The following is a 22267-nucleotide window of genomic DNA, read 5'->3' as shown; positions in this document are numbered from 1 at the left end:
TCATCTGTATCGACATTTCTGTTGAATTACTGTTCTATCTATTGATAACGCTCATTAACAGACCAAATAGCATAATTGTGTTTAAGAGGAGCGTTGGCCGATGCATGAAGTGGACTCAAATTTATATTTGAAAAGTACTCCCCTCATCCTTATGTAATTGAAACAGGTGCTTTCTGAGAATAACCTCCGCATGTAGGCCAAGCTGTGCCCCAATATCTTTCCATTCGCTCCATGTGCTGCAATGCACCTTTTGATATGTCTTAGTGTTTGACATTTGGGTCTTTTGGAAAGGTCTAAGACCCATCGTCTTAGACCTTTCCAAAAGACCCGTAATGCAAAGCTGTTCCTGGGCTTCTGATGCACGTCATAGACATGTTCATTATGCGCATAACTGCAACTCTCAGTGGTGAGACAAAATGAAACAAAACTCTCCCAAATCTCTGTTTATTTTTCACTGACTAAGCTATGGACTTTTTTTTTAGGAAAAAGATTTCAGACACAGCTATACTCCTCTTGGAGTTTACGAAAACCTTGCATTTTGCTTTCCAATTTCACTCTTATATTTTCCGAAGCATAGTGAGCTGCTCAGCACAGTGGCCACATGGTTGCACCAGATTACATACGTATACCTGCTTGTGTGTGGATGGGAAGCCGAAGATGCAGTGAGCACACTCCCTCTCTCTGTCTCTGCCACCACTGCCGTGTGTTGTTCTCAAGCATTAAAGCAGGTCTTTACATTGAATGATGACGACTCCTGACATCACTCTCTCTCTCTCTCTCTCTGTCTTTGCTTTGTGACTCATCAGGGTGAAGCATCCCAATATTCTCCAACTGGTGGACATCTTTGAGACCAAAAAAGAGTACTTCCTCTTCCTTGAACTGTGAGTTCAGATGTCTGACTAGCTGGGGGGGAAAAGGCTCGGCTTGTCTTTGCGTCAGCCGGGCCTTCCCCACTGCGTGCGTTGATCGAACACTCGTGGGGTTTGAGCTGCGTCAGCCTGAGGCCCAGTAGATACCAGAACTCCACTCATCTGGTATTCAGATGTGGTTCTCATCCCCATGTGTTCCTTGGGGAATTTGAATGCATTTCTATGAATATACTAAATACGACATATTGTGTCGTCCTTAGAGGAATTCTGGTAAAAAGAAAAAGGAATAATTTGTGAGAAAGCAATTTAAACCATTCCTCCATAATAGGTGGTTTGTGATGTTTAATCTTGTCAATTTTGATATTAGATATATAATATAGATAGATAGATATTCATTATACAATTAGAATTACAGTGCAGTTAACACAGAGAAATGAACTTTTATAAATTTCAACAGCAAACATTACGGGTCCCCTTTCTCCTACAGTGCAACAGGCAGAGAGGTATTTGACTGGATTCTGGACCAAGGCTACTACTCCGAGCGAGACACCAGCAACGTGGTGCGCCAGGTGTTGGAGGCCGTCGCCTACCTCCACTCACTGCATATTGTCCACAGAAACCTCAAGGTAACACGCTACATAGACAGGATAGTCCATCCTGGAGATGAAGATTCAGCATGCGTATACGTATACATGGACTAGATCAGCAGAGGAATGGAAGGGTCAAGCTGGGATGGCTTCCTGCTGTGTGCTGTTCATCTTCTCACCACCATTTGTGATTACAATGCCAGACATTAAGTGTTGGAGGTTTGACTATTTCAGGTTATAAACTAGCATAAAGTGAATTTCAGACTATGTAAATAACATTTTAAGCCAAACAAACAAAATAATGTTTTCTCAGAAACCCAAATCTATTTGTGAATCTTTTCTAGGATTACGTTTATGTTGATATGAAGATTATTATTAGGCGTAACTATGTTCCCAGATATTCAATTATTTATTGATGTAACACAAATGCATTTACATTTAACTTTTTCTGTAGACTCTTTAAGCACAGATCCTTCTGACGAGAAAGTGATATTCACATGATTCCAAATGTGTGCAAATAAAGTGAATACAATTCTTCAGAAAGACATCAGGCAGCTGCTGGATTAATATTTAAAGTGTTTTGCGTTGATGAAAACTCTCCACAAAATGACCAAAGTGCCGTTGCATCATGACAGGAGGAGGATATATGATACATGTTCTTTCTGATCCTGATGAATGAGTAATAGAGAAAAGGGGGATGCAGTATGATTAGTATTCAGGGTGAAACCTGGATAAGCTTCTCCACCTCGCTTCTTCTCAAATCTCTTTGTATAGGACTGTCAGCTCAGATGAAAATAAATGCATTTCGTATGTGGAAATACGTCAAACTTGGTGGAGGCATTTAGCCTAAGTCCAATTATAACAAAACACAAAATTAAACCGAATGGCTTTCTTTTTCTTTCTTTTCATCTTCACTGGATAATTAAACTTTTAGATGTTTTCCGTCTTCTCAACTTAGTTCCGTCAGAAAATGATCTCACAACTGAAAGTCAAAAAGTTCACTCGATAAGTGACCGTCAAAATGAAAGACCCCAATCATAATCACGCCTTGAAGTTTTCATTTGTAATATGTTATTCTTTGTAGTTGGAGAACTTGGTTTACTACAATCGCCTGAAGCACTCTAAAATAGTCATCAGCGACTTCCATCTTGCCAAGCTGGAGAGCCGGCTAATTAAAGACCCCTGTGGGACACCAGAGTACCTCGGTGAGAATATCAATTCACAAAGTGGCAAACAGGGCACTATGGAACCTGTGATGTGGCTGACGATGTGTCTGTACTCTGGTTCAGCTCCAGAGGTAGTGGGCCGACAGCGATACGGCAGTCCTGTGGACTGCTGGGCAACCGGTGTCATCATGTACATACTGTAAGTGGAGCCGTAACAGTAACAATGGTGATCATGACACACATGGAGATATTCCTTTATACCTGATTCTCTTTTTATTTTGTTTAACCTCAGGCTATCCGGCAACCCTCCTTTCTACGATGAAACTGACGACGACGACTTTGAAAACCATGACAAGAACTTGTTCCGAAAGATCCTGGCTGGCGATTATGAGTTTGACTCTCCGTACTGGGATGAAATCTCAGATTCAGGTACTGTGAGGATCCAGTAAACAATGTAAATAAACCCCAATGACCCGGAGTGGCCAATCCCATGTCATGTATATGTCCATCAGTCGCAAAGAACCCTTTTTTGTTGAGCGTCCTCTCTGTGATTTTTCTTACAGCGAAGAGTCTGGTTGCTCGCCTGATGGAGGTGGATCAAGACCTGAGACTGACAGCCCAGGAGGCTATAAACCATGAGTGGTAGGCGGCACAGGTTTATGTGTTGTGCACAGAGTTCAAACCAAAAGAGCAGGCTTTCTTTCTCGTGTGTCCCCTAGATCCCTTTGAGAAGACTAATCGCTGATCCTAATGAGTCTTCAGAATTTAGTGGGCTGCAACTCCACAGCATATTAAGATGTATACTTTCTGAAAACAAATGGATATGTATATCGCATGAATGAATTGTTCCTAGACAGTGTATTCTTGCGACTTTGGTGATGCAATGACTTTTACTATAGTTGACATAGAAGGTTGACACTGCGGTATTCCACATATTGCCATCCTATTTGGTGCAGACATTTATGTTCCCCAAAGCATCATTTGAATTACCATCCCATAAAATGAACAATACATTGAGAATTAATATGCCCAGCAGTCATAAGCGCGAGCACGACGCTCTGTTGTGAAGTTGTGTTTTTCCCATTTTCTACTTCAGGATCTCCGGCGGTGCGGCTTCAGATAAGAACATTAAGGAAAATGTGTGCGCACAGATAGAGAAGAACTTCGCTAGAGCAAAGTGGAAGGTGTGCATTTCTGTTCTCTTTTCACGCTTCACAACGTTGGTTGTATGCATTGTGTGCATTAATTCATCATTGTATACCACAAGTAGAGTCAATGTCTGCAGGTCAAAGCACCCATTTGAGTTCAGCCCGTCGTCCCCTCCTCTTACAGAAAGCCGTGCGGGTCACCACCATCATGAAGCGACTGAGGGCCCCCGAGCCCAGCCCTGCAGCCGGCGCCCCAGCTGACGCTGCGGCTCCCCAGGGTGCCACCGCCTCCTCTGCGCCTTCATCTGCCGCGACACCCGAGGAGGCGCCTGCCGCCGTCACAGAGCTCCCTGCTGGGGCGGAGACAAGCCAACCGGCACCGGAGGCCGAGGAGCCACGGCAACCGAGCCCTGCGCCGCAGGAGGCCGAGCCCACAACGCCCTGTAACGGCGAGGCTTTGGCTGCGCTCCATGCAGCCGCCGAGGGCGACGAAGAGCAGGGTTAGAACCCCCCCCCCCCCCCCCCCCCCCTGCCCAACCCCGCCCACCCGAACTCCCCTGACCTCTGATCTCCCTGCCGACTCCTCCTCACTGTACATTAGCTGCTAGCATGGTGACACAGACGCCGCTTCATTAGCATCATCTCATGGAGGCTGTGTGCTACCTGTCCCCAGTGCTGGGTTACTTTTACACGTCATGTGTCTTTTTTTCACTGACCCTGCGGTGTTTTTGTGTCAGATTATTTAAATCTTGTTCATATCCACACTCTTGAGTTTTAGGGGCAAACGCTGTGGCTTACAGCTAAATAGTTCTTTCTTAATCTTCTCTTAGAGAGGAGGACGAGAGTGTGCTGCAAACAGCTTTTATTCATTTTTAATGAGCCAACTTGAGAAACTTCTTACAATTACAGTATTTGTCCTTTGAATCAGTGGAAAAGTATTGCTTCTGAAACGTTTCATTGTTCTGTGATACTGAGTTAATGCTGGTCCTCGCATGGAGAAGATCACATAGTCCTGTTCCAGGGCCAATATTGTGATCTCTCTTAATTGTTCTTGTCCACACCAACGAGTCATTGCCCGTTAAAAAATGCTTGATTGGTGACTGGTAGTCATTGGGTATTTTGAACTAGGCAGCTTCACACACCTGCACACACAAAACACTATGTTCCTTTGCTAGCTTCCTGCTTAGGAACGAACCTCATAGCTGTAGGAGTAAACATTATGTACATAGAGACCTTTGTAGAAGTAGCCAAAACCGCATGCATTCCTACTTTTTACTGTCTATTTTACATTCGCAAATACTTGGTGGATAAAGACGCTCCACCGCCAAACTTCTCAACGTCTTATTGCACGCCGCAGAGCGCTCGCCGAGGCTGATGTTCTTTTCAAAAGCACACGATACATTGTGCTATCCATCGCGACTGTTTTAGCACCCTTGCCGTCAATGTTTGTTATGTGAAGAAGAAAAAAAAGTCAGCATTATATATGAGCTCTATGCATTCAATTAATTAATAATTTGTAGCTTTTCTTTTTTAGCATCTTTATTCATCACGTCACAAAAAAGTGAATTTGTTGGATAGATTTCCCTTTAAACGTATGTGCTTTGGTTTAAATGCCCGTTCTGTAAGGATATGGACTCAAAATGCCACATATGTCTTAATATTTTGTTGTAACCGTAAATCAAAAAGTTCATTAACTGATGTGATCAAAAGGAAGCCACACACTGTTTTGACCTTGTGGTGACGACGGCCATCTTTGCTGACCTGTGTTGTACTTGTACACACAGAATAATGTGAATTAATTGTTTGATATTTCTGAACTTATTGTTAATTCATATATAATATTTATTACCATCATTTTTTCTTTCTTTCTGTTTTTGTAGTTTTTTTAACACTTCAGCCATGTAGTTTTCTCCTTATACTTGATGAACACTAATAACAATCTCTCCTGTCCTTTGGTCCCCTTGAGCATTAATAGCGAGCAACAGAAAGAGATCTCTGTAATTATTAGAAGAAATTGAGCAATATTCGACTGGCTGCAGAAACTGTGATTCCTGGTGTCCATTCCATCAAGTCCATGTAAGTAGAAGTCTATCATCCTTGCCAGCTGTCCGGCCAAGGCAATTTTAAAGGACAGTTCCAAGGCAATTTTAAAGGACAGTTCCAAATCAAACGCACATATTGTAGATATTGATCTACTTGCACGTAGTGCTACTCATTCTAGATTTGCTTTGGTGTGAGTTGCCTAGTTTTACAGATGTCTGCCCCGTTTTCACTTGGCTTGTGGTTCTCAATGCCCCAAAATATACATTTGAACTCAACTGGATTTTTTTTTTTTCTCCAGAAAGTGTGATCCGGCTAATCAAGGTGATCTACTGACCTTGTTGTGAGCAGTGTAAATTGTCACTACAGGGAGAAGAAAAATGTATATTTTGGAAGGAAGTACTCCTTCCCAAATATACATTTTCCTAACTTGTCAAATACTGATGGGTGGTCAGTGCCCCCTGGGGTCCAATAACAAGCGTTAAATGTCTGTAAGGGTCCAACTTGGCCTAACCCATCTGCCTCATTGTTAAGACAGTCAGAGCAACTGACGTATCATTAGTAAGGACAAGGTTTGTTGAGGAAGGTAAGGTTGAACATTTCAGTCCAATAGACTTTCACCCAGGAGACTGCTATTTGTGTCCCGTCAACATATGACATTTGACATATGTTACCTTACATCATTTAAAATATTAGAATTAACTTACGCTATGTAGACCTATATATGTTACATAGCATGTGTTCTTATATGAACCCAAACCACAACGTTTGACTTTGCCTAACCAAGTAATTTTGTTGCCTAATCATAAGCAGGATATACTAGAAACAAAGTGAAGCTTTTATTGGAAGTTTACCTTGACGTACATATGTAAAAGATGGAAACTGACCACATGTTTTCATTTTGAAAAAAAAAAAAAACTACTGACGCGATAGAAAGCTCATAGGGCAAATAATCAAGCCTCGATAGGACAAGTTTGGCCGGAAATATGTTGGATTACCTGAATCAAAGGTTTTCATCCCCTGGTCACATGAATGCATTACAATGCACTGATTACATTCCATATCCAAAGTATAATATGTCATGGATGGTGTACGGCCACTTTGTCTGACACCACCCAATCCGCTCTCAACGGTGAACACCGGTGAATTTATATGAAAATGTGCATTTTAGATGAAACCAAGCTTTGGAATAAACTTGATATTTAAAAATTGACTTTATCATACATGTATCTACTTTGAAATGTGCTTAGAAAAACGGATCATTCAGAATATACAACTATTTGATTTCTCACATTGTTTATTATATATATTTAGATTCTAGTAGAGGCTTAAACTGAAGAATATCAGATATTTTTAAGTAGATTATTTCATGTTGTCTGTTTTCTTTGTTTAGATGGCAAATAAATACAGTTTGAACACTGTTGCACAGTTTAAAGCAAGGCTTTCCTCTCCCCACCCCCACAATACATCCCTCACTGTATTTAGTATTCCACGTCTGTTCATTTCGCCATGCACTCCCAGGTGTATTTGTAGATGTGATGTTTGCAAGGACCAGTGGTCACCTGTAGGTCCTGTCCTGTGAGCTCTGTAATGTACACCTTGACTTAGTTGATGACTTTAATGGTAAAAAAATAAAATTCTACTTCATCTCTTTATTTATCAGTAGTCCTCGTCATTTCTCTTCCGAGTGGATGGAGGCACAACCCCCCCGGAGAGATCTGTGTTACACACTCTCACTTAGCACAAGCTTAGCAGCCATCCTGGTGGCGTGTGAACTTGTGTTCGACAAAAATCCCAGGAGTGCCGTTTGGTGACACTTTCCATGATACTTGAATTTCATTTTGTTGGAATAATTATGCAGAGAGCTCACTTCGCAGGCTCCTTGATGGGAGATTTTTTCTCTTTTTCACGTCCATCAGAGACAGATATGCAGCCATCGATACACTCATCGGGCGTCAGGGGGATCCTAAGTGTGCCCCTGTGTCGTTGGAAGAGTGAGTGTGTCCATGACAGAAGAAAAATACAATTTTACAAATCCTCTCAAAAAGAAATAAAGTTATATTTTACCTAAACTAAAATAGTATCCAAGACATTAGCCGCACATTGAGTTCTTTTTTGGAAATGTTTAAGTAGCAGCAAGCAAGAATCTATCTACCGCTCACACACACTCATAGGCGTAACCACGCATCCATTGGGAGGCTCGAACCCCCCCCAATATTGAGAAAATACCAATCTGTCCCCCCCAATATACAGCAGAAAATATGTAAAATGTATGTTCTCCTCTTATGAACCCTGTCAAGGGATCCGTCTCTCGGCTCGTTGGTTCTCGCACACCGCTGTCGGCCATCTTTCTCTCCAACGTGTCACTGAGCAACAAACTGGACCAACTTCAGCTGCTGGTGAGGACAGACTGAGACTTTTCTACGTCCTCCGTGTTGTGCCTCACGGAGACCTGGCTCTGTGGATCGATACCGGACTCCGCGCTCCAGCTGGCAGGCTTGCTGGCAGGCTTCAAGCTGCTCAGAGCGGACCGTGACACGGAGCTCTCCAGCAAGATGAAGGGTGGAGTAATCTGCTTCTACTTCAACAGCAGCTGGTGCAACATGTAACAATGATCCTACAACAATGTTCTCCTGATGCAAACCCTTTTACTCCCCGTGAGTTCGCTTTATTTATCCTGGTCGGTGTTTACAACGTGCAGGAGGCACAGCGGACACTCGACCAGATACGGCGTGTGGAGCCGCATAATGCCTTGTAACATTCAATGGCTCCCCTCATCGGTTTACTGTCTCAGCTTTCAGCATGCTGCGGAGGAAGGAAGGAAATGGCCAAAATGACAGGGGTTATTATATGATATAATAATTAATTAAAAAAAAATTCAGATGGAAAAAAGTTCAAAAGAATTGATCGCTCAATCAACGAACAATAGTTTAGGAAGGTTAATGACAACATGTTTCAGATATTAACCAGTTGGTTGGAGTTTCACTATTGAGACTTCTCCCACCAAAAGTCAGCTGATGGTTTCTTTTATTGTTCCAGGCCCAAAGAGTCAAAGGTATAATTATAATAAGACCAAAATAATCTTATGACCCCAACACATATCTTGTGACCCTTTAGAGGGGGGGGGGGGGGGACCCTGCGTACTAAACTAGTAAACTGGTTATTGAGTTAGTTAAAAGGTTTTAATAAAAAGTTAAATCTAGCTTCATCTCAACCAGCTACAAGAGCAAAATGCAAAATAATATTAAGACATTGTTGCATCTTTGTAAGTCTAATGAATTACTGATCTCATCATGAATAATGTAGATAGTATATTGTATGGATCTGTATGTTCAGCACAAAAGGATCAGTGCAGCGGACACTGTCACATTTTGCCACCTGCTGGTTGAAAATGTGTAATGCAGCTGCAAGCAGGAATCCTGTTATGACCGTAAAGAGGCAACAGAGAGCAGTATTGTTTCCTCTTTTCCCTGCTGTGCGTCATTTCCTCACAATCTAATAAGTACGGAGTTACTGGGTGAGAGTCTGACAATATCAGGACTATATAAGTCCACAATATGGGGTGATGCATCAAATGTAGCAGTCAGTCACTTTAACTCTGTGTTTGTGATGGATTCAGGCATTTAATAATGTCAGCTCATCATGTGTTCAATGGAGTTTGGCAACAAACTGCAGCCAAGTGGCCACAGAAGGATGCCTGTGAGCGACTTTCAATACATTAAAAACTCCTGCCCCTCACTAACCAAAAGTCTCTATTTTGCAACAATGCAGCGAGTGTCCTACTGCTCTGGACCGTGAGAGACACGGAGCAGAAGACCACAGAATGCCATGACCGCCTCTGAGCCACCGGGCACCAGATGGGACTCCTCGATAAGATTCCACATGAGAACAAGTCGATTGAATGGTGTTGGCACGGTCATGTGGCGTGCCGCTGTGGAGACAATGCCCCGTAGAACCACCACTCTGTTGCTTTTTGAAGAACGGTCCACAGAAATGTCTGATCGGATCAGCTCGGGTCAACTTTTGTTGTGGGTCGTTTGGAATTCCCTAAATGTGGTTTTCAGAGCATTTCTGATTCCGAGGCGGAGGTGGCTGGAAGTGGCAGACTGGTGATGCAGATCTGATTTGAGCAGCCACTGTCCCACCCTGACTCCACTCGTCCGCCTTGCTGCTCCTTGGTAGGGATCAGATAAGCGTAGGGAACAGAGCTCCGTTCATGAGGAGTAATGAAAAGAGGGACTACAGAGTATCTGATGCCTGATGGTTTCCCAAACCATCTGACTTCCCTCTGCTTTGTTCTGGTACAATTATTCTCACATTCTAGGATGAAAAGAAGTCTTCAGACAGGTTCTCCTCTCCACTTTTTGCAATATGTCATCGGGCTGAATATAGCAGATGAAATCTCTTCATGGGATAATCTTTGTGGCATAAAGATTAAATTAAAAGTACTTTCGGATCCCCAAACAAGCATCTACGTGATGTCCTTATAGCACGCGCATTTGTGAAGTTGCAGTCAAATACAGTAACAGAACACATCCAAACGAACATGTTATCTGCACTCTGATCACTTTTTACTCACAATTTGTTCAAGCAAAATCAAGAAGGAAACCGGTTTTGCATCACTTCCTTTTCAGGTTTGCTCATTAAAACCGTCGGTTTTGTTGGATTTAGCATAAATACGCTACAGTATATTACATTATAATACACTAAAGTATGAAATTGGCTCGTTTGGGATCATAGTGTGATGATTGATTTTTTCCATCCATTATTATTAAATCATGTAAACTTAGATTGTTATGGGAGAATGTGTGTTCAATCTGTCAGACCCTACAACACGCTGTTCCTCGAGGTGATGTGAGCCAAACGGCCTGCACATACACTAAACACACATTCCTTCTTTTTCAATAGATCAACGTAAAATAGAAAAGGCAGACCAATGTCTGTGGTAAGTGGCTGAGGGGTGAGAGCATGTTGGACAAGTCTGACTTTGACCAAAACTATGGTGGCTCTATGCCTGGTTCCCCCCTGTGAGCATGGGTTAATGTATTTATACAGTTTAAAATGCACACAAAGGCATTTCTGTAAATGTGCCATTTAGATATGGGCCAGTTTGAACTGTGGTGGACCGGGCGGGTGTAAAGAACGCTTTGTGCCCGACAGCCAGATACTTGGAATCAAAGTAAATTCAAATGGATCGTAATTGAGCATCACCATATCTGAGTTAAAGCAAATGAACGTGTGTAAATGTATAAATAGAAGTAAAAATGAAAGAATTAGAATAGAAATAGAAATAAATAATTCAATTTTTTCTTCAGGATACATTTCTCTCATTGTTCATTTGTGCACCTTCAGAAGCATGTGAAGGTGTAAAAGAGAGGTTTGGGTGCTAGGTTTCTGTGCACATAACTGATTGTGGAGGAGCGCTGTCTTGAGAGAGATTTGGGCCATCAGCTCAATCTGAGGACCCCCATGAGGTTACCAATGTGGCACACTACGTATATCAGAAGGGGCTCTGGTTCTTAAGGGTGGTGTGCACGGGCCTATTTCCTGGAGGTGAAAGAGCGCATCATTCAGCTGTGACTGCTGCCCCGGTGCATCCTCCTGCAGGACTGTAACAGTCTCTGGCTTAGTGTGTGCTGAAAGGTGGGGGGGGGGGGGGGGGGGGCAGGGCCTCTAGGAAACGGATAAAAGGGAGCTCCAGGAGCCAACCGTTCAGCACGTTCAGCGCTCCAGAACGGAATGGAGGATTCTTCCACCTAACTGTGGAACTGGCACATCTTACCCTTCCACAGGGACGTCCCTCTAACGATGACGCCCTGGCAACAGAACACCACTAGATGAGGGAGGGAGGGGTGATTTGCCCGTTAGGAAGTACTGGACTGAAGCAGAACCATGCACCTCTCATTTTTTCTCACGGCCGAAAAAAAAAGGTATGAGCCAGGAAACAGAGCCTTAAGTTATGTTCAATTCACGTGTCCTAGTTATTGTGACAATGTGATGTAAGCGCAATAGCTGTATTGTATTGATTTAGAACCACAGATATATTATCATTACTACTCAACACCTACCATCTAAGAAAATGAACCTTTACCTTTAGCTCATCCGAACATATTAACTGATCGGGGATTAGGAACTTGCACAAATAAAACCTATTAGGTACACTGATAGAAACAGAGCATCCTCCTGCGTGTTTTACTTTCCGAAATATGAATGCAATGTGTTATACAAATGTGCATACATATCTTTTATTTTAACAGGTAGAACTTTATTCCAAGGATCCAGGGGATTCTGGGCAGAACATGGAAAACATCCAGTATCAAGCCAATCACAATGAAGGGGGGGGGGGAGCATTCCATTCTTATAAAATATAGAACTTTAATTTATTAGTCGGCAACAACAATGGAAATGGAAGAGAGAGTCATTTACACAAGCAATTACAAGAACATCACCTTTGTGCATTTAGTTTTTTTTTTCTTTTTTTTCCATAAAGTACAAAAACAAACAATAAACACTCAAAAACTACAGACGTTTTTTTTTTAAAAATACCAACAAATTGTACAACCTTACATTTTTCTTTTGTTGTATATGTAACCCCTGGTCTCATCTGGAGGAGAGAACCAGGAACTGTGGTGGATGCAGACAGACACGAGGAGCAGATAGAGATCCCTCGGTATGAATTATAGATGCATCTTCCCAAAGGCATTGATAACAGCCTGAATATGAGACTTAACCTCATTATGTGCTAACCAGAACATGTGTAAGATAATCTCACTTAATACACAAAATCAAAAATTGATTTAAATGGCAATGGAAAGATGCATCATACATTATACGAGGTATATGTGTAAAGAGGGCTTTCTTTTTAGCATTTCCCCCAATGTCCCCAAGAATGTCCCTCAGCAACCGTACTGTGCACCCAGAGATGAAAGCAGAAAGAAATACTACACAGTATCAGAATTACAGTACAAATACAGGTTCATGCACACAATGAAAGCCAGCTTCCCAATATATTGGTTAGTGTCACAACATTGTTACAATGCTCTGTTGTGTATATGGGAATTGTTTTTCCACATGTAAAAGGAGGAAAGGACAAGAGATGACAATAGAGTTCTCAGAGCTGCTGTCTGAACTGTGCATCTTTCATCTTCAACTGCATGTGTCTTTTTTTCTTTTTTTACAGAAGTCAACTATAACTTGCCAGAGTGTGCTTTTTGCATTTGGCCCCAGCCAATGTCCCCTGAAAGGTAAAAAAAGAATGCCCCTTGTGCAGAACCATGACCCTTTATTGCACCTCAATCTCCGTTCAAAGATGTTTGCATTTGAAAAGATCCGCTGCATTACCTCAAAGATTTGATTTGAAAAACAGATCCGATGCTGGCTTCTTTAAATATAGAATATTTTTAAACTTGAATGTGTGGCTATTTCTATTGAGATTTCAATAATCTAAGTTAGTGTCTGGGCTGAATAGCTGCAAAGACACTGGATCATTTTACAATCAATCCTCCAATACGGAAGCAAATAGAATCAGCCAAGCACCAGTTTCCTTTTAAACGGCCCAATAACACCTGTGAGAAGATTAGAATACTCATCTCTACATCTGGGTTCCCCTTGAGATTTACTGGGACCATGTGCTGGTGGTCCCCAGCGCAATATTAAGTGTCTCTCCGCATGCAGCCATGAGGGACTTGCAGAGTAAGAGCCTTGGCATCGAGTCAAAGCAAGCAGGAAACAACCGAGATCCCCATCACCCCCCATCAGCAGCTCATCTGCCCCTCAGAGCTTCAGAAGCTCACATGCCCGAGAGTTGCCACGGTCATGTGATGCTGACAGACGAGTTTTGTAATGACAGTAACAGCAACAATAAAATTAACAACATCAATAATAACAATAATATTCGCCCCAAAGGTACCTATACACAAAGAGCATGTTTTTTTCTTTAAGTACAAAGTAATCCACAGAATGATACTATATACAACCAACAATAAATACTGTGTATCATATATCTTACTGTTTGAGAGGATGTATGTAGGGGTCTTGTTTGAAAGCCTCTTTTTTTTCTCAGTTTGCTTTTTTTGGGATTTGTGGATTTTTATTTTTCACGTTTGCTACCCTCAATAAGTCTCTCCCAGTTTTCACGAGATGGTGAGTGGGGGTGTAGGGTGTGTGTGTGTGTGTGGGTGAGGGGGGGGGGGGGGGGAGGAGGAGGAGGAGGAGGAGGGGTGCTTGAGGCTCTTTTAGACACAAAGCTGAGCTCCTCATGTATCTACCTCATGGAGCTCCTCGTTCTCCTCCCCCTCCCTTTCCCCCTCCCTTTCCCCCTCCCTGTGATGCCGGCGGTTGCGGGGCTTCTTCTGCTCCTTGAGCTCCTTCAGGTCTTTGGCCTTGAGGGTGCCCAGCAGCGGGTCTCCAAACTGCCAGTAGTCCTGGCAGTACTGATTGATCAGGCTCATCTCTGGCTGGCTCAGGATGGTCAGCAGGTCCTTGTACTGGCCCGCGCTGGGGGTCCACTGGGTGCTGCCCGCGTGGAAAGAAGACGGAACCAGCCCTCCTCCGCCCTCCACCAGCACGTTGTTGACGGCCCGGCCCGACAGCACCACCAGCTGAAGTTTGACCAGCGTGTGCTTGAAGTTCTTCTCCGTGGCCGTACACTGGTACATGCCAGAGTCCGAGGGCTGCAGAGACCGCAGCAGGAGACCTTGCTCTGTCTTCAGAATCCGACCATCAGAGCGCATCTGAAGAAAAAAAGAGGCTCGTGAAACTCCTCTGATGTGTCTGATGAGTCTTCAACTTAAAACCACACACACCTCTCATAGTGAGTCAGAAGTTATACTGAGCATCTTGTTCTCTGACTGAATATTTTTTGACATCTCTCTGTATCTGAGATCCTTAGTAGGTTTGATTTCTCTGGGTTGCATGACATTTTTTAAGGAAATGTGTCAACAAGTGGAGGGGGGGGCGAAGATTCCTATAAAGACTTAAAAAAATAATGTATTTGTTTATATGCCTACAGTTTTTTTCTCCTTGGTTAATTAATATCTTTAACAACTGTAACGCGATCAAACAGCATCTCTTCGATTAGTTGCAACAAATAAACTCTATCTGTACATCCACAACAAGGAAACTGAAAAGGGCCTCTGTTCAGCTCAGAATCAGAAGTGTAAGGCTGCAGCCTGTGGGAATAGAGAGCATCCAACGGCATAGTTAATAAAAGAGAGGCAGCAACACTACACGGCTCCAATGAAACTTTAACTAGGGCCTCAGGGTTATATATCAGTACAGAGGGGGTTTTCTTCATGTGTCCTTCCCTTGGGCCCGAGGACAGTCGGAGGTCTGAAATCAGCCCCCATTCAGTCAGATCTTGAATCACTTAATCTTGTTAACAGGGATTAAAACAAGAATTATACTGGGGTCATTTATAATCATACTGCACTAACTTTTACACTCATCTTCTCAAGTGCAATGAAATACTGGGCCACGCCCAGTAAGGAAAGGTCTGACACGTTTGGGGAGGTGAAATTGTGCGTTATATTTTGAATGAATAATAGAGTTTGGAGTAAACCACCCACAAACACAATATGCTTCTACTGGGAGACTGTGTGAGAAATACACAATGTGTCACCTCTTTTCTGCGGTCGCTGTTATCCCTCTGCAGATGCCATTTGATGAGAGCATGTGGAGAGCGGGCCTGACACTCCAGGAAGGTGCTGCTCCCCTCCACCCCATACTGCACCATCTCCAGAGTGTTCTTATTGGCTGCGGGGCAGAGAGAGAGGGGATTTCCATGGCAACCAAAACACTCATTACTATGAGCTCCTTACAACCACAACGTCGGTTGTGGCGAATGGAAGTCCTTTCAGCAATGTGGCTGTCACAGATTACCATAAAGCCGGTCATTACAGCCCTGAACACGGAAAACCATCAACTGTTGGGACAGCAGGCGAGGCTAGGATGTGCCATTATTTTTTCGACTTTCTTATTGTCATTAAAAAACAAACAGAGACGCCTTACTGTTAGAGTTGAAGCCTCGGCATTGGCGGATGGGGTTTCCGTACTTGACGTCCTGCCGCCGGCTACGTCTAAAGGGGTCAGACCAGTATTGCCGAATAAGGAGAGAAAGAAGATAATAAAGCAACCGCAAGCCATTCAAAGCCATTCAACATTACATACAGCCATTAAAGTATCCCATTTAAATGGATCTACCACCACACGATTACCTTATAACAAGCATGCAACATCATTAGCTTGTTACTATTAAAATACGAAAAGCACATTGTTCATTAGTGAAGCCTAATCCACACTTGAATGTACATTTAAAACACGCTACATTGCCATTTTAACAGACAATTGGTTTACAGGCATCATTCAACAAGCCAGATGGGTCAGCTGGTCCTGAGGTTAGTGTAGCTCATGCTGCCGCTGCCGTTGGGGCTCACCTCTTCTGCGAGGCGGAGTAACGGGAGCAGGACTTTCCGTCCCAGGCGCAGTAAGGGTCTCTGGCCAGACAGCAGTCAGCACAGGCCTCGCCGTACACATCGCAGCGGTGCAGAGCCAACTGGGTCAGCCCTGTGGCTGATGACACGTAAAGCTGTTGCTGTTGAGAGAGAGAAGAGGATGGAGAGTTGCGTTATGCCCAACTGCTGCTTGGGGCTGAGCTGAAAAAAGGTAAATAATAATCATTATAGAAAGACAGACACGTACTCCTTAAATCTAATGAGAAAACCTGTCCAAACATTTGACTGGTACTTTATATGCATATGTATATATTACGGTTAACAAGTCCGCAGTATTAAAAAGTACATTACATTTAATTCCAGAAGAATTTGGTTCTCAAAATATAAATAAGTAAAAGAAATCAAGTTTGTGCATTAATATTGCAGATATGCTATTCAGACCTGAACATCTGGGATACCAGAGATTAGCAATCAAGCCTCAGCGCATGAATTTTCCATCTGAAATGATGAACCCTAAAATATAGTTTCATGTGGCTCCTGAGATTTAAATCCCTTTTCCCAGTATTTCCTTCCGTGAAGATACTACAGAAACCCAGATGGATGTAATGAAATAAGTGTAACATGCTATCCTGCAGCAGACTCCGGATGACCTGGGAGAATCCAGATCAGCGGCTGGAAGTCAGTCTGGCAGGCCGTGTGAAACACAAACTCTCTGTCAGTGGAGCGATGTCACAGCACATAGCGCAGGCCAAGTCCTACAATCACACTGAAGACAACGCTACACCTACACTGTCTTTTCTTCATTGTCTCCCTCAGACAGCTTTACTATACATTATGAAGCATTGATGCGCAACTGCGTATATATGTAGCTTTGAGCTTTCTGCAGAAGGAGGTCTCTTTTTTTATTTGAGCAGAGGTGAGGAAGATACATTTGCACAGATTTGCTTACTCTTTTAGATGAGATCTTCATTGTGGTAATTGGAGTGGGGACCTTAATAGAGAAAAGAACACATTGTGAGTATGTTGTGTTATCTTAAAAGCAGATAGATGTATGTACAGTGGAATGAACAAAAACAGTTGATTATAAAGGTCAATGAACTTTTGAGTGTTAAGAATGTTAGATGATCAAGAGCAGAAGAAGAGAGATAAATGTAGTCAGTAGGTCAATAGAAGCTCACCTTGAAAACCTCGACCTCCTCGAGGACCAGCTCCTCAGTCTGCAGGTCGTCTCTGGGCAAAACAATGACTTTCTGTACTGTTCCCTTGTCTGCGGACCACAACACACACCTGTCAACCACATACCTGCAAGCTCACACCACCCTGCTGTCAGCAGCCTCTTGGATCCCCATTTTATTCTCTCCGCAGCCTCCTAACAGGCTCCACTGTATTCTTCCCCTTTTTAGCGTGGTTTTCTATGCTTTACACTTGTCAATGACTTGAGGCTTTGTTCCACTTAACATACGGACGCCGCCATGACAAACCCCTTCTGTCATCCTCAGCTCCCCTCCTGCCTTGACCTATTCATCTGAACGCCATGAGACAACCCTGTTTGATTTCTGCAAAGAGTTGGGCATTCCTCCGAGCAGGATACCTGAGATTTATTATGACTGCTGCATTCAGTCCCAGTGCAGGGCTGAATGGCTGCATCTGACAGCAACTGAAAGGACGGACATTCCTCCAAAGTGGCCCTGCATCACACACATTAGTCTTGTCCCCGTCATGCACAGACGAACAAAGGAGCCATATGCAATATGCGAGGGCCGCTTCCTGTGTGGTGGTCGCTGCTGTCATCCTGGGGCCTTATTAAAGGTTCAAGGCATGCAGACAGACAGACAGACAGATGGATAATCTCTTTTACACCAGTGAGCAAGATTAAGGTGATGGCTGTCCTAACTGTACCCCCCCCCCCCCCCTCCTTCTCTTCTTACCCCCTGTTTCTTTTCTCTCCCTCCTGCTACTGATCCACCCCTGCCCTCCAGGTACACATCTCGTGTTGTTTACTTCACCTGAATAGAGTGAGGTAGAAACTCTATGATTGGTTAAATCCCCACTTGAGCACAAAAGAGAAGGAGACTTTTCTCTCGTAATGATAAATGATTTCAGGGAAGACAATCACTTCGCTTACATGGCCTTTATTTTTTTGCTTAATTAATCAGCTTCTCACTGACACTGTCGTTCATTCGTCTGACTCTGATCAAGGTATTTCACTATGATCAGAGTCAGAAGTGGTTCAGAATAGCTTGTTATATGAAAAAATGCTGTAATGCAATGGAAAAGAACAACATTTGGCTTTCTCCCTCTAATCTATCAAGCAAAAATGGATTGCAAAACACTCACCAGTTCCTAAAAAGAGCACTTCATAGTTGCCGTCTGCAGCTGCCACTTGGTCGACAGTGATGGTGGTGAACTCATAGTCTACATTGGTCCGAACCACCAGGGGGCGCTTGTGTACCGGGTACACAGCATTGTACATGGCTGGGTGATTCCTCATGAAGTTAATCACTTCATCCGGATAGTCCTTAGTGGACTTCATGTTGGGCGTGAATGTCCCTCCAGGGCACTGAAAGAGGAACAGAAACCCATGGAAAATAATTGACATAATCACATTAAAAAGCCTACTTGGTTATGCTGGTTGCCTGCACCTTGTTCAGATGGTTTCTATTTGAGGTCTGGGTCTGAGCAAAGCTGATGTTATGCCAGCTTGCTGTGTGTTTTAATGTGTGTAATGTGTGGGACTCACCGTGCCGGGTCGAGGGTACGGGATCTTCCCGCTGTAGGCCACCCACTGGTAATTGGGACCCTCCTTGTGGGCGAATGGTCCGTTGAAGACCATGCGGATGTCAGCCATGGAGTACACACAAACTGCTGAGCCTTTGAAGACAGAGCTGTGAACACAAAGTATGGTCAGGGAGATGCATCTTGCGGAATGAAAATAAAAAATAAAAACTTGGAAATTCTTCAAATAGAGCTTTTTACTAGTGATACTCATAGACATTATCTGTTGTAACACACTGACCCAGAGACAGAGAAGACGCCGTAAATAACAGGATTCTTTGTGTCCTGTGTTGGCTGTATGTAAACATCTCCTGTAAGGGGGAAGAGAGAAATCATGTCAGTGCAAACAGACCGGGTGCAGGAAACGTCACGCGAAGCGGCATAAGCACTCCTCTTTACTAATATTTACACAACTTTCAGTTAATCCAACCCCTTTTAGCCGGAGAGACCTTTAGGTTACACCCCACTGGAAGGAGTGATGCGCTACAAATGAAGCTGAAACTTTATCTTTGTTGAAAACACATGGAACCCACCTCCGGATTTGGATAATGAGTCACAAGTGACATCTTCCATAATTGCGAAACAAGAGTAAAGGTCAGGGGTTCATGTGATGTGTGTTCTGCTTGTCTTCTGAACGTGGGTGCCTCAGGGGTATCTTCAGCTTGGCCACAACACGTATTTTTTTGTTCTTCAACCAAAGTAAAAATCTTACTCATTTCATTAAAAAAAATATTTATAGTTCATATTTCTAGATATATATTTATTAAATATATCCTTCATCCTGAAGAGGCGTGAACCTGTGTACCAGATTTCACCCAATTGCCGTCCCTTGTCCGCTTGGATAAAAAGAGACAGTAGCTTCCAATCCAATAGAAATATCACAAGTGAAAAAATCGAATCTTCTAACAAGTCAGGCCATTCTCATTACCTGATGGTGTAACAGAGGGTGTAAAACCGCAATCGACTTTTGTGCAACAGGAAATTGAACTTTCCCCTCAGGAAAGTTAGTACGGTGAAGATTTTAAGGCAAGACGACACATCTCACAACCAAATCTTGAGAGACGTTATCACCTCTCCTCGACCAGACCGTCCAATCACAGCGTCAGACACAGAGCAACGCTATTTTACTGAAAAGCAGGGAACCGGCTGGCTTTTATACAGGGAACAATGCAGTCGCTGAATCACAGTTCATGTCTTCCACTTTGACAGAAAAGTAATATCTCTTTTCTCCCAAAAGACAGCTGCATCATGTACTCCTAAGCAAACTCTGGAGATCTCTAAATCCCAAACGTTGTGATATCATCGCTTCCAAATTCACATGATCCTTCTGTTAATACTGAAGAAGAAGACGGTCCGTAGCAACAAAGGAGAGGACCTAAACATGTGATGGGTGATATGTCTCTATCCTGTTCCCAACCTGACCTAAATACGCTGCCAACAATAGGACAAGGGCCTTCGGTGAGACATAAAGATTGCACTCCCAACCTAGTTGTCCAGTAAAGACGTGATTAGTGAGTCAACAGGCGAGAGACAGAGGGATCAAGCTAAAAAAAATATGAAGATAACGCGCAGAAGCAGATGGAGAACTGATTCACGCAAAAAGAGTAAACCAATTCAGATTTATGCACTCACGGTCCCGTATAGACCAGCATGAGAAATGAGCTGCCAGGCTGCTCTGCAGAGGGAATGATACATGGGGGGGGGGGAGCACTGTCTTTGAATGGGAACTGCTGGATTCTGGTTCCGTCCACATTAGTGAGCCTGTTCATTCAAGCCGTCCTCCAGGGACTGTCTACATATAGGAGCTCATTCCTGGAGAAAAGGATGAAGCTCAGACGCGCAACAAAAGTACACCCCCCCACCACAGTGCCATCTTCCACAGCTGCCACAGGCGGAGCAGTGGAACGGTCATGGGTTAGCGTGGAAGCGGCACGGCGGGCGTCACACAACAAATGATCCTTGTCATGACATACAGCTGTTGTTCTGCAGAAACGAGCCATTTGCACGCAAGAAAACGTGTGTGCATGTGTGCTGACAAGGTACCGCCCAATCCAAGATAGAGCTATCTTGGACGGTATTCAGTCGCTAAAAACAGATCAAGTCGTCAGGAAGACATGGAAAAAAAGTAGCTGTGATTTTCAATAAAAGCTATCCTGCCAGGGCAGTGATGACTTGCTCGCAGGGACCTTGTGTGTTAATAACAGCGAGAAAATGTTCCATATTGGATATTCCTGTTTGTATAGCAATAAAATATCAGCCCTTATACATCACGTTTCCTACAGAGAGGAGGTCCAGCACCTGGCGGTGTGGTGCGCCAACAACAACCTGGCCCTCAACACCAAGAAGACCAAAGAGCTAATTGTGGACTTCCGGAAGAAAACTGGCACACACATCCCCATCCATATCAACGGGACGGAGGTTGAGCGTGTCGCCAGCTTCAAGTTCCTGGGTGTCCACATCTCTGAGGACCTCTCTTGGACCCTCAACACCTCATCCCTGGTAAAGAAAGCCCACCAGCGTCTCTTCTTCCTGAGGAGACTGAAGAAGGCCCATCTGTCTCCTCAGATTTCTAGAGAATTTCTACCGCTGTACCGTAGAGAGCATCCTTACAAACTGCATCTCTGTATGGTATGGCGTATTTCGTTGCCTCAGTACTTGTACGCTGTGCAATGACAATAGTTGAATCTAATTTAATCTAGTCTAATCACTTCCTTAAAAGCTGTTTTAGTTTTTTTCCTTTCATTCCTTTGCCTTTGCCGCTCATCTGTTGCTCTCTGCCTATGGACCAAAATACAAATGAACACATGTTTTAAATCACTGTGAGCCGATTAGGTACATGTCAGGTAGAGCCACTAAAGTCCAACTGTACAACCTCTCCGGGTTTCAGGCGTGCTTTGCCATAATGCCTTTCTGCAATACAGCTGCTCTGGATATTTCAACAAACTTCCCAGTAATGACTTGTAGAGTCATTTGATTCAAATTTAAAGAAAGAGGGAAAGTTCATTTATCTGTTCATTCATGCAGAGCTAAGTGACCTTTGTGAACTGGCTGTGCGTTGACAGTGCCTTGCCAAATTGATGTATAAAAATGATGCCTAAAGGTTTTCTTGCCAAGAGCTTCAGAAGATTGATACCGCTTTTATATCTCTACTGGCAATATGACGCCAGTTGGCCGAGCTTATCCCGAGGTAATGTATGAGCCTTTAGGCGCCTTTGAAGTCCAACAAGTGTG

At 43.4% G+C, this 22267-nt stretch overlaps 2 protein-coding genes across 5 annotated transcripts in view; one reads left to right on the top strand and one right to left on the bottom strand.

The window, feature by feature from the left end:
• Positions 1-7465, top strand: part of LOC119230042 (caM kinase-like vesicle-associated protein) — a 29171-nt gene extending 21706 nt beyond the window's left edge. Inside the window, exons 4-11 of the mRNA XM_037490998.2 lie at positions 807-881; positions 1357-1495; positions 2541-2661; positions 2746-2821; positions 2915-3051; positions 3186-3264; positions 3719-3806; positions 3955-7465. Coding sequence (XP_037346895.1) covers positions 807-881; positions 1357-1495; positions 2541-2661; positions 2746-2821; positions 2915-3051; positions 3186-3264; positions 3719-3806; positions 3955-4275 — 1036 coding nt within the window. The 3' untranslated portion in view covers positions 4276-7465. The remainder of the gene's footprint in view (positions 1-806; positions 882-1356; positions 1496-2540; positions 2662-2745; positions 2822-2914; positions 3052-3185; positions 3265-3718; positions 3807-3954) is intronic.
• A 4695-nt stretch (positions 7466-12160) lies between these two features.
• Positions 12161-22267, bottom strand: part of sema3fb (sema domain, immunoglobulin domain (Ig), short basic domain, secreted, (semaphorin) 3Fb) — a 55359-nt gene continuing 45252 nt past the window's right edge. For 2 of the 4 annotated variants that reach the window (XM_037491150.2, XM_037491152.2), the window contains 9 exons: positions 19278-19347; positions 19002-19146; positions 18599-18821; positions 17440-17528; positions 17211-17252; positions 16244-16401; positions 15819-15886; positions 15430-15563; positions 12161-14542 (listed from right to left, as the gene is read on the bottom strand). In XM_037491150.2, the coding sequence (XP_037347047.2) occupies positions 14066-14542; positions 15430-15563; positions 15819-15886; positions 16244-16401; positions 17211-17252; positions 17440-17528; positions 18599-18821; positions 19002-19146; positions 19278-19347 (1406 nt within the window). In that variant the 3' untranslated portion in view covers positions 12161-14065. Of the gene's footprint in view, positions 14543-15429; positions 15564-15818; positions 15903-16243; positions 16402-17210; positions 17253-17439; positions 17529-18598; positions 18822-19001; positions 19147-19277; positions 19348-22267 lie in introns of all 4 variants that reach the window. The other 2 variants (XM_062563945.1, XM_062563946.1) reach the window with 1 other exon arrangement.

This window comes from Pungitius pungitius, chromosome 8, assembly GCF_949316345.1.
Source record: "Pungitius pungitius chromosome 8, fPunPun2.1, whole genome shotgun sequence".
Taxonomy (NCBI): Eukaryota; Metazoa; Chordata; class Actinopteri; order Perciformes; family Gasterosteidae; genus Pungitius; species Pungitius pungitius.
Note: the sequence above shows the minus strand (reverse complement) of the source record. Positions and strands in the feature narration are given on the sequence as shown.